We start from the raw sequence: 12,712 nt of genomic DNA, 5'->3' as shown, positions 1-12,712 counted from the left end.
ATGGAATAAACAAACATACAGTCAATAACACAATAGAAAAAATCTATATACAGTCTGTGCAAATGAGGTAAGATTAGGAGTATCAGGTGACTTGTCGTATAGTCATGAACTACAGAGTTGACTTTCCTTCCATTTACTCTTGAAGATGCTTCTTTGAAGATAGGCTAGCCAGCGTATCGATGGTTTCCCAGTGGGGTGATGAGAGTAGCATAATACGATGGTTTGAGCAGAGTAACAGAATGGTCCTACTTAAATTTGCTTTCGAAGATACTTTACTTCGGACAGCTAATCAGCGTACCAGTGATTGTCCGGTTGGTGAGTTTAACATCTCTACCTCATTTTGAGATTCAAAGTTCAAACCACTTTAAACGTGCAGCTGCAGCTTCACGTGTTTCTGGTCTGATGTGCTTTTTCTTAACCCATCATTTATACAGTTTGCTCAAAAGGGGCAGTTTTGGCAGGCTGGCATGCAAACTTCCTTTAGATTGTATTGGGGGGGCTATCTGTTGTTCCATGTAGTGAATCTGTTATTAGTAGAACCCCCTTCCTCCCCTCTCCCGGCGTAGACAGGGCTTAGACTCTTATGGGTTAAACCAAATATTTTTTCTCTGAGCAATTGCATTAGTATAAAATAATATTTGGAGCATACAATATTGCGCAGTATTTGTATTATTCATTTTCTATACAGTCTGTTTTGCTCATCTTTATCAAGGGTGCCAATAATTTAGGAGATTACTGTATTTTCTATGTGGGTTATTTAATTTGTATCCAGCTGAAAGGGAAACCAGATTGCTGTACTGTAAATCTTTACTACATTTTGTCTTCAATTTACCTCTTAATCAGACAAACAAAGACAGATGGTATCTGCCAAGGATAATTAACATCTATAGCATCCCAAATTATCTCTCTGTCATTTGATTCCCTGTGGTGTTTGTTTGTGGAAAAGCAATTTTAAGGTAACTCCCTGTTCTCCCATTTCTTGTATGAATGTGTGCTGTTGTCATTGTTTTGGAGCCACAGTGTTTCACTGGGACAAAAGGTATTTACTGAAATGTACCCGCAGGGAGCATCAAATGGCCCATTGTGGTGAAATTGCCTTTTCACTTCTGCAGGATGCCTTCTCTAACTCCTTTGAAGTTTATACGGAGCTAAACATTTTTCATTATTGGCTGTAGTATCTGTGACAAGCAACTAAATTGAACAAATTGATATCCAGGGTGTAAAGGGGAGTACTGTAGATAGATGGGCTGTGTTTGGGGGACACTGAGATCAAATGTGCCTAGGCACATGGAGGTGGTACAGGCTCACTGCTACTACACACACATCATCATGTCCTTTGATAGCTGCCCACTCCTGGACTTTCAGAAAGGGCTGGCATCCCTGGGTGTAGATCAAGTTCCCACATGCTGGGTCAGTCAGAGCCTGAGACCCCATGCACTAAAAGGTTTTAATTTAGCATCAGCAGGTAGCCTAGTGGTTAGAGCGTTGGGCCAGTAACTGGAAGGTTCCTGGATTGAATCCCTGAGCTGACAAGGTAAAAATCTGTCGTTCTGCCCCTGAACAAGGCAGTTAACCCACTGTTCCCCAGTAAGCCATCATTGTAAATAAGAATTTGTCCTTAACTGACTTTGCTAGTTTAATAAAGGTTCATGAAAAAAAGTGACATGGTGTTTTCCCTGCAGTTGTATTATGCATTAGCTCTGGTCCAGGGGTGAGGCCAGGGTCGTAGGTTCCTCATGATACAGAGAGATGTGAAGAAGTCTTTATCATCAGAGATGATGAAATGAAAGGCCCTTTGAAGTTTGCATGTGGTGGTTACGCAGTGGAGGAAGAGTGTGCATTACCTCACCCTGCTGGGTAAGTATGGAGTGCAATGTAGCGTTGTAGGCTCCTAAGTGATACGGTAACCTCTGGCGTAAGATGCCTGAGAATACAATTTGTTTCTAAGAAAACATGATTTCATCATGGCATCCTGGTGTAACATAAACTGTGTTTCACAACAGATGGCTGCCAGAGAGAAAATGCTCATCCAGATAGATTCAGAACTGTTTAAGGTGCTTAGAAACTTTCACGTGTCAGTGTTTTCTGACTATAAATACACAGTGATATAATTCACATAACACATTGAATGGTATGTTATTTTGTGTTATTAAAGTTAACCTACATTCTGAGAATAGACAAATATTTTCCACAAAATGAAGTGATGAATATGAACGCACGCGGATTACAAGATGTCTAGATGGACTTCTCCTTTATAAGGTACAAATATTGGTAATGAGCTCCTATGAAATCCCCAGTGAATCTATGCCCAAGGCTTAGCACAGTGTTTGGAAATAATCAGCAAGCTCCAGTTTACTAATGTCAAGTCGAGGTGCAATCCTTAACACTTTTGCATCTCTGTTGTCTAACTGTCCTTAGGTGTCTGTCACCAGCTGTCCGAATTGGATGTGTGACAATTAGCTAAGTGTTTGCTCTTTAGCCAAGATGAATAATAGATCTGGTGAATGATTGATAAGACACAGCGTAAAAGGACCAGGGTTGATGAGGGTTGATGAGAGACTATACAGTAGAGTACATACACTATTGAACACACTATTGAATGTGGCCAACATATACACTGTACACAGTACAGTAATGTTTAGCTATATTTGTTACTGGTCCATATGTCTTATTAGTGATTGGCTATGTCTTCGAGAGTATTGGATTCCCCACCACCATATCTGGTCACCACGATCACACAAAGTCTTGCCATGTGAGTCAGAAATAGGGTATTGTATTTTGGATGTAGATCTGTTTTTGTGACTAGTGTGGGCAGGATGTTATCATGAGAACAGCCCAGGGTCAGGTTGACTGACTGACTGAGACAGACAGGGTTTGTTGTCTCTGTCTCAGGCTATAAAGGGGCCCAGCAGCATGCTCCACACAGCGCACCATCATGGGCAAACATAACGGGTGTCTTGTAGAAACAGTGACGGCATAAAGGTAGACCTTAGTTACAGCGATTTATCAAAAGCAAAGACGTCAATGATACAGCTGAACTCTCCATGTCCTCAAGATGAAAGTTGTCAGTTAGATAACTTCCTAACCTAGATTTGGCCTTGAGAAATGACAGCTGTCTATCATTTGACATAATGCTAGTGACAGGTGTCAACCATGTCATGATATTGATAGCATTATGACTTATGTATTACAGATGAAGGATTGTCATTTGAGCACCCTGTTGCTGGATAACTTTTCTGAAATGCAGCTATTGTATAATTTGTAGTGTATTTCAGGTTTAAAAGGCTTCCGAAGTTTGTAATTTTCACTTTGAAATAGACTTGATTTTCCCTTACAAAAAATGTATCAACCCCTATAAAAATGTCTATTAATGTCACGACTTCTGCCAAAGTCGATGCCTCTCCTTGTTCGGGCGGTACTCGGCGGTTCGACGTCACCGGTCTTCTAGCCATCATTGATCTATGTTTCATTTTCCATTGGTTTTGTCTGGTCTTCTTACACACCTGGTTCCAATCCCATTCATTATATGTTGTGTATTTAACCCTCTGTTTCCCCTCATGTCCTTGTCAGAGATTGTTTATTGTTATGTTCATGTTTTATAGATTGGTGTGCGACGGGTTCTTGTACCCACATTTATTTTACTATGTACTTTGGTTTTGGAGTTTGTTTTAAGTTATTAAAATACTCCATTTATACCAAGTTTAATTCTCTTGCGCTTGACTTCCCTGCCACCTACATACACGACGTGACAATTAATTATAATCTGCATAATAATTCATATTTCATGTTGCTGCAGGATTATTTTCCTGCTGTAGCAAACTGGCTCAAATTAAAGGGATACGTCGGGATTTTGGCAATGATGTCCATCATGTACAATACTTCTCCAGAGTCAGATTCATTTGTGGATACCATCTTTATGTCTCTGTGTCCAGTATGAAGGAAGTTAGAGGTAGTTTCGCAAGCTAATTCTAACTCGCGTTAGTGCAATGACTGAAAGTCTATAGGTATCTGCAGATACCTATAGATACCCTATTGCTAGTAGCGCGAGTTAGCAACTTCCTTCAAACTGCACACGGAAAAATACAAATGGTATCCACAAGTTCACCTGACTCTGGGAAAGTAGATAAAGGGCCTCATTGCCAAAATCCCAAAGTATCCCTTTAAGATCCTACATCTGTACTTTATGTCACTGTCATGTGAAGTGTTATGGCAGTTACTTGTCTATGGATTTACAGTTGTGTCACATTGTTGACACCAGCAGATAATTATCAGACATGGAGAAGTATAGGATCAGTAATGAGTGTGAATTTTGCAGCTGAGTGCCAAAGTGAACAGCTGTTGTTTTCTGGCATGATGTAGTAAAGTCAGTGACAGTAGATGTTCCCTGGCATGCAGTGAAACTGACAGTGGATTTGTCCTTACCCAGGCTTTGTGTTGCTGAGGTACTCCCACACTGCTCTGCTTTCTAGCACAAAGAAAGAGCCTCCATTCCTTCTAAAGCCTCCCACAGTGTCCTTACTCCTCACAGGGTTTTAACATGCCGCATTATGCTCCCAGGCTGACAACGTTTTAAAAAACTAACGCTGTTGCCTCTGAATTTTGTTGTGTAAACTGTATTTGCTGAATGGAATACTCAATTGTAGAAATGTGCACCACCCACATAGATTTGCTCTTTATTTTATAATGCCTTCTGTTGAATGGGACTGGAAGGCTGTAACTTTGTCTCATCAAGCTCATGTACCTAGCCTACACGTGCACCTGCCCAGTGGCCACTCTCTCTGTCCACTAATATAGACCAGACTAGAATACAGCTCACCTGGCTGGCTTCTCACAAATCACAAGGGTGTCTGCCTGAGCAGGAAGTCCATCAGCAGACTAAATGGGGATGACATTTTTAGCTCCTAGATCCCCCCCCCCGTCTCCATAACAACTAAAGAGCAGCCCAGATTTGGTAATGATTTGGTGAAGGGGAGGAGGCTCTGTCTGTTCTCAGCTCATCCCAGATGGAATAATATCATCTCTGTTTGGATGTGCTATTTTAATAGTCTTAGTAATAGTCTTAGTCTTAATTAAAATGGCTGACACCCCGGTGTCCTGACATCCTAGATGTGGCTAATCCTCACCAAAATATGGCTGTAGTTCTTCTTTTCAGACCATAATTGGATCTGTGCCATATTCAACATAATCTGTATTATGTCTGTGTAACACATTTAACAGGACATTACAAAATTGAGATTTAGGCCTAACAATGGTTGAAAAAAGGGATCACTTCTATGTTTTATGACGTCATATCTACTGCAGCTGCATCATCTACAACACTGCCGTGCTGTCAGATCTGGACAAAGAGAGGGGAAGGGCAGAAATGAACCAGGTCAAAAAGCAGAGGGAGGGGTGACCGTGGGTTGTCTAGATCTCCTATTATGGTGTGGAGTGGATCTCACTGGAAGTGTGTAAGAGAGAAAGGGGGTGAGGTGAAAATAGTGGGCGGAGGCTCTGTTCTTCCCCAAGTGTGCACAGCATAGTGCCACTATAACGTAGAGGGGAGAAGGAGCGATGAAGGAGGAGAGGAGGGGCCAGGATGCACCAGCCTCCTTTATGTCTATTGTACCTGCTGCACTGCATCTCCAATAAGTTGCCTCCTATTAGGAGGCACATCAAAGAAAGGATAACATTTGCATTTTATAATGAGCTGCTTCACATCTGTTCCAGGTACTAGCTGATATTTACTTGGAGCCTGTGGACTGCACCATTTATCTAGGGGGTAGAGAAAGACATCTAACAGGCAATTTTTTTCTGAGCATGCGGGGGGGATGCTTTCCCATGTGAGCGGGAACGTATGCTCATGTGAGAGAGGGAACGCCCACTTACACAGACAGGAATCTTGTCTCTCTCTCTTCCTCGTACTAGCTGCAGTCTTCATTTCCTAAATAGAATTTGTCAGTGCCTTCCTCCTACGCAGTGCAGACAAAAATAGGACTTGTTTTCTCCTGCATTCGCTGCCTGGTGTACCAGTGAAACCAGGTAGCTTGAACCCTAGAAGCCCCTTCCCCTCCCTGCTGCTCCTGAACCTTTTGAGTGGGTCACATCTTTAATGGCTGGTCTCATTGTACTCCAGTCTGATGAGAAAATATAACTAATGTGGTTAGCTGCACACATGTGACAGACGACTTAGATGATAAGCTCCAGAGATGAAGTCCTAGGATAGTTCCCGAGTGTTAGCTTTAAACAGAGTAGGAGCAGAATTACACCAATGGACCATTTCACTGAATTATTGATCTGTCAATCATGTTTCTTGAATCTTGACCAATGCTATTTCATTGTTTTTAAGATTCAAGTATTACTCATTCATACATTTGTAAGTTATAGAAGCCAATAGCCTAATATCCTAAGACATTACATCTCAATGAAATAGACTACAGTCCATGGTTCAAATCCGGGCTGTATCACATCTGGCTGTGATCGGGAGTCCCATAGGGCAGTGCACAATTGGCCCAGCTTTGCCTGAGTTTAATTAGAGACAATCGATGAAGTGTCATGCTTATTTGGGAAACTGATGTGATGAATACTACAACTACTTTATCTACAAGTACCCCCCCCCCCCACACTATGGGATAGGTTCAGTCATGATGGATCCTGGATCTACACAAAGAAATGTATCATGCATTTCTTTGTATCATACAATACCTGATTCAGACTCAGATAATGTTTCACATATTACATTCTCTTTTAAATGTTAATGGGATATTAATGCTGTATAACTGATTTAATAATTATCTGTGTGGTGTGTGTGTGTATATATATATGCAGGATTCTGGCCACAGCGGGAGCTCACATGAACATCCCAGTGGACCTGCGGACCCTGAGGGCCGTCCGTGTACTCAGACCCCTCAAACTGGTCTCTGGAATCCCCAGTGAGTAGCTTCCGCCACCAGATCACATATACTGGATGGATGTCCATGGATCTGCTCTGTCTATATATACAGTATATATTTGGAATTCTGTACAGTATATAGGTATCTTTACTTGTTCTTCTGGCGTTTGCAGTACATCTGTCCAACCTCATTTTGGAGTCTGTAAAGTTAATTCCTAATGAGTTATTTTGTTGGCAGACCACAACTGAGTCAAACTGAAAACCACTCCCAAAATGAGGACGGGCAACAATGTCTTCGTGGAAGTGTTGTATTATCCAAAGTGAGAGTGCTGACACTATCTGCTCTAAGTGGTTCCCACACTTCCCATCCATAATTGTTTGGAGCTGTGACTCATTGTTGGCACTGACGACACATGACGGTTGTCTCTCTATCTCTCTGTGTGTGACCAGGCCTGCAGATAGTCCTGAAATCTATCATGAAAGCCATGGTGCCGCTGCTCCAGATTGGCCTGTTGCTCTTCTTCGCCATTCTCATGTTTGCCATCATCGGCCTGGAGTTCTACAGCGGGAAGCTCCACAGCACCTGTCTGCCCATGCCCAATATCCTAGGTAAGACAGAACATGCGTCCCAAATGGCCACCCTATTCCCTTTGTAGTGCACCACATTTTGACCAGGGAATATATAGGGACCATTTGGGACATACTCAGACAGAGAGTGGGCTTTAGCGAGATCCCCTTACGTCTACAGTAATCCAGGGCACTCAATGTTCTGCATATCAATTTGGGATGCTTCTGTAGCAGTCGGTGTCACTTTATATGAGGCTGAATCTGTTGTGTTTTTATATACCTTTACTTTGCATATAGCCTATGCTTGCATAATTAAACACCTAGCTTCAATGAATCTTTTTAACACCTACATTAATATCGTGCTGAGGTGATCATTAACTCTGTTATATGTAAACATTTCGGGTACATCATCATAAACATTCTTCAAGCTGATCATTTCTCAGCAGGCTTATACTGCGTCTATACAATGAGCAGATGATTATTTTCTGCGAGGCTTCCCTCAGCTGTAATGATAGGCTATACAAACGTCCTGTAATGCTTCACTGTTGTTTCCTCCCACCCGCCCGCCCAGTGGACTGAATGCTGGTCCGGCTGATAATAGCTGGGTCGTTCCACCAAATCGGTGCCTTGTTTTGGGAAGTGTAACTTCTGTCATAAACATTCTGTCATGAAGAGCACATGTTCAACTTCATAAAAAAACTTGTTTTCCCCATCTCAAGAGGGTAAATATAAAAATGACTTTAGTAATTGCCTATTAAGTGACAAATAAAGTAACAGTGTTGACTGTAACAGTGCTTCTACACCTGCATTGCTTGCTGTTTGGGGTTTTAGGCTGGGTTTCTGTACAGCACTTTGAGATATCAGCTGATGTACGAAGGGCTATATAAATAAATTCTATTTGATTTGATCTGACTGTAACCGTGTTGACTGTAACAGGGTTGACTGTAACAGGGTTGACTGTAACAGGGTTGACTGTAACAGTGTTGACTGTAACAGTGTTGACTGTAACAGGGTTGACGATTTCTTCTTAAATCAGCCAGAAATCCCCTTATGACAGGGAGAATGGAAGCTTGTAGTACGCAACAGGGAGTGGCAATTGAATGCAAGCTTCACAACAAAATATGAAATTGTTAAAACATTTCTAGCCTGTCTATGGGTAACAGGGTTGACGTGTTGTGCTCGACCCACTCCGTTTTCCACCACAAAACACCAGAAATTGGCCAGAAAGAGTAGAACCAGTTCACCTGCTTTAACTCTGTGATTTGACTAGTAGATGTTCAATGTTTCTTTAGATTTTTTTTTTTAAGGAATAGAGTCACGATATTAAAAACATAATTAAGTTCACATAACGGCGGTTGACATGAAATAAATAATCATCTTCAGAAATTACTTTCACTATGCAACAAAATAGCTAGTGCTTTACAATGGTGGTGGAACTTAAGTGGGTTAAAATCTTCCTAGAAGTGGCACAGGGTTGACAGAGGGACATGTCACAATGCTGAATTTTGCACTTTAACAAGCCTTTATTCATAAAAAAAGGGATTTTAATGCTGTATAACTGATTTAATAATTCTCCATGTGATCTATATTAAAGGGCATTTCATGTAACGCTCGTCCTCTTCTTCTGACGAGGAGTAAGAGAGATTGGACAAATTTGCAGCGTGGAAGCGTCCATAACGTTACTTTATTAACAAGAACACTAAACTACAAAATAATAACGTGAAATAAAACAGTCCCGTGTAGCACAAACACTAACACGGAAAACTAGCACCCACAACTCAAAAGTGAAACCAGGCTACCTAATTATGGTTCTCAATCAAGGACAATGATTGACAGCTGCCTCTAATTGAGAACCATACCAGGCCAAACACAGAAATCCCAAATCATAGAAAAAAGAACATAGACAACCCACCCAACTCACGCCCTGACCATACTAAAACAAAGACATAACAAAATAACTAAGGTCAGAACGTGACAGTTCAATTTATATAACATACTTTTAAAATTCAATATGGGTGCACAATTTCTACTTAAAATACGCAAAAGGCACTCTTTTCTTGGAACGACCCAACTGTGTTACGCAACAGACCTGAAACACACAATACCATGCTTGGCTGCACCTGTAAGTGTAATCACAGCCACAATGACTGCCTATGTAATTAAACCCCACAATATAGCAGCTCAATACCTAGACTAATTATAAAGTCATAGATGTTATTGCCTCGCTGCACGAATCATGTTATAGTTAAGTGGGTTACACAGTTCTATTTACAAAGATCTACATAAAGGGTTAACGCCTGAACATAATTCGTTATTCAGGTAGTGTGGTCTTATAACAACCTTACTGTGGGATATTTTCCTTCAGTTTTTCACATGATAGGCATTGAGTTGTCACAGATAGAGAAGATAATGAAATTAGCTGTCCTCTCAAAATACATTTTCAAACAGATTGTCCTCACCTGATAAATACATAAACTCATCTTTTGTTCAATATCACTCGTGGTTTGACTTGGTCACAAAATGTCCTCTGATGTTGACAGACTGTTTCAGTGGATTGCTACATTAAAGAGTTATATAATGCATTCTAGTATTCCTTTCCTGCATTTCAAAGATATTAGATTTAATACAGTATCTAACTGTATCTCAAAGAGTGCCACCAACTAGCGATGGACTCCGCTAGCGGTGCCAGTTTAGATATAGGTACAATCGGCCTGGGCCCTTGGGTTAGAAAGGTGAATGACCAGTAGGAGACAGATATACAAAACACACATTTATTACCACACAACAGACAGACAGACAGACAGACAGACAGACAGACAGACAGACAGACAGACAGACAGACAGACAGACAGACAGACAGACAGACAGACAGACAGACAGACAGACAGACAGACAGACAGACAGACAGACAGACAGACAGACAGACAGACAGACAGACAGACAGACAGACAGACAGACAGACAGACAGACAGACAGACAGACAGACAGACAGACAGACAGACAGACAGCAATATGAAGTGAATTGATGGAATAGGTGAAAGAGCTTGTGTTGTCATCCACACACTAACACAGGGTTAGGAAGTCCAGGGTGGAGGATTTGTATTTGTATTTTGTATTCATTATGGATCCCCATGAACTGTTGCCAAGGCAGCAGCTACTCTTCCTGTGGTCCGGCAAAATGAAGGCAGTTATACAATGTTAAAAATATTACAATACATTGATTACAGAATTCACAACACACTAAGTGTGAGCCCTCAGGCCCATACTCCACTACCACGTATCTACAACACAAGATCCATGTGTGCGTGTGTGTATAGTGCGTATGTTATCATCAAATCAAATCAAATGTATTTATAAAGCCCTTCTTACATCAACTGATAGCTCAAAGTGCTGTACAGAAAACCAGCCTAAAACCCCAGACAGCAAGCAATGCAGGTGTAGAAGCACGTTGGCTAGGAAAAACTCCCTAGAAAGGGAAAAACCTAGGAAGAAACCTATAGAGGAACCAGGCTATGAGGGGTGGCCATTCCTCTTCTGGCTGTGCCGGGTGGAGATTATAACAGAACATGGCCAAGATGTTCAAATGTTCATAAATGACCAGCATGGTCAAATTATAGTAATCACAGTAGTTGTTGAGGGTGCAACAGGTCAGCACCTCAGGAGTAAATGTCAGTTGGCTTTTCATAGCCGATCATTGAGAGTATCTCTACCGCTCCTGCTGAGTTGAAAACAGCAGATCTTGGACAGGTAGCACGTCTGGTGAACAGGTCAGGGTTCCATAGCCGCAGGCAGAACAGTTGAAACTGGAGTAGCAGCACGGCCAGGTGGACTGGGGAAAGCAAGGAGTCATCATGCCAGGTAGTCCTGAGGCATAGTCTTAGGGCTCAGTTCCTCCAAGATAAATAAAAAAAAGAAAGAGAGAAAAAGAGAATTAGAGAGAGCATACTTAAATTCACACGGGACACCGGATAAGACAGGAGAAATACTCCAGATATAACAGACTAACCCTAGCCCCCCGACACATGAACTACTGCAGCATAAATATTGGAGGCTGAGACAGGAGGGGTCAGGAGACACTGTGGCCCCATCCGATGGTACCCCTGGACAGGGCCAAAAAGGCAGGATATAACCCCACCCACTTTGCCAAAGCACAGCCCGCACACCACTAGAGGGATATCTTCAACCACCAACTTACCATCTGAGACAAGGCCAAGTATAGCCCACAAAGATCTCCTCCACGGCACAACCCAAGGGGGGATGCCAACCCAGACAGGAAGATCACATCAGTGACTCAACCCACTCAAGTGACGCACCCCTCCTAGGGACGGCATAGAAGAGCACCAGTAAGCCAGTGACTCAGCCCCTGTAATAGGGCTAGAGGCAGAGAATCCCAGTGGAGAGAGGGGAACCGGCCAGGCAGAGACAGCAAGGGCGGTTCGTTGCTCCACTGCCTTTCCGTTCACCTTCACACTCCTGGGCCAGACAATTTCTCTCAGCCAATCATCAGTAATTTGTGTAAGTGCTGTGCTTGTTGAATGTCCTCCCTATAAGCATGCTGAAAGTCTGTTGTAAAATAGCATTGTATCTGGTTAAACACTATTTTTCCCAAAACTTTACTAAGGGTTGGTAACAGGCTGATTGGTCGGCTATTTGAGCCAGTAAAGGGGGCTTTACTATTCTTGGGTAGTGTTAGGTTTGTTCCTTTCCTCCTTGTCAATCATCATTGGCTCATTGGTGAAATTAGCATTATGACAATATCTTTAATTAAATCATTCAAAAACCTTTATTAATGCAATTTCAGACAGAAGTTGACAAACAGGAACATAGCACGAATGTTGCTGAGTAAGTTCTGCATCAAACACAAGGTCTCAAGTTGTTTTATTAAACCGAAGTCCCGCCTTAGTGATGTCACTGACTAAGTCATTACCTTTTTACTCCTGAAACCATAACCCTGCATCCATAGCTATACAACATAAAGTTTCAGTGTTTATCTAAAAGCTAGGCAATAAATGTCCCCTCCCCAAAGTGGATTTATTGTGAAATGTCTGAGTAGTCTCTTATCTCCCACACTCCCCTGCAGAGTTCTGTCTCAGTCACACATTATAAGAGAGAGAAAGAGCAAACAACTGTGGAACAATTCTAAAACTATATAATGAATGTATATATATATATATATATATATATATATATATATATATATATATATATATATATATATATATATTGTTAATCTGTAGGTTAGGACCCTATAAATGTAAGGAGGGTTGGGGTCTT

At 41.6% G+C, this 12,712-nt stretch overlaps 1 protein-coding gene across 1 annotated transcript in view; it reads left to right on the top strand.

Annotated features, from left to right (window-relative positions):
* The window catches only part of LOC109898786 (voltage-dependent R-type calcium channel subunit alpha-1E-like), a 105,149-nt gene that overhangs the window by 30,758 nt on the left and 61,679 nt on the right, over positions 1-12,712 (top strand). The window contains exons 4-5 of the mRNA XM_031832858.1: positions 6,808-6,911; positions 7,322-7,480. Coding sequence (XP_031688718.1) covers positions 6,808-6,911; positions 7,322-7,480 — 263 coding nt within the window. The remainder of the gene's footprint in view (positions 1-6,807; positions 6,912-7,321; positions 7,481-12,712) is intronic.

Source organism: Oncorhynchus kisutch, linkage group LG10 (assembly GCF_002021735.2).
Source record: "Oncorhynchus kisutch isolate 150728-3 linkage group LG10, Okis_V2, whole genome shotgun sequence".
Lineage (NCBI taxonomy): Eukaryota > Metazoa > Chordata > Actinopteri > Salmoniformes > Salmonidae > Oncorhynchus > Oncorhynchus kisutch.
The sequence above is the reverse complement of the archived record's forward strand: the minus strand, read 5'-3'. Positions and strand labels throughout refer to the sequence as shown.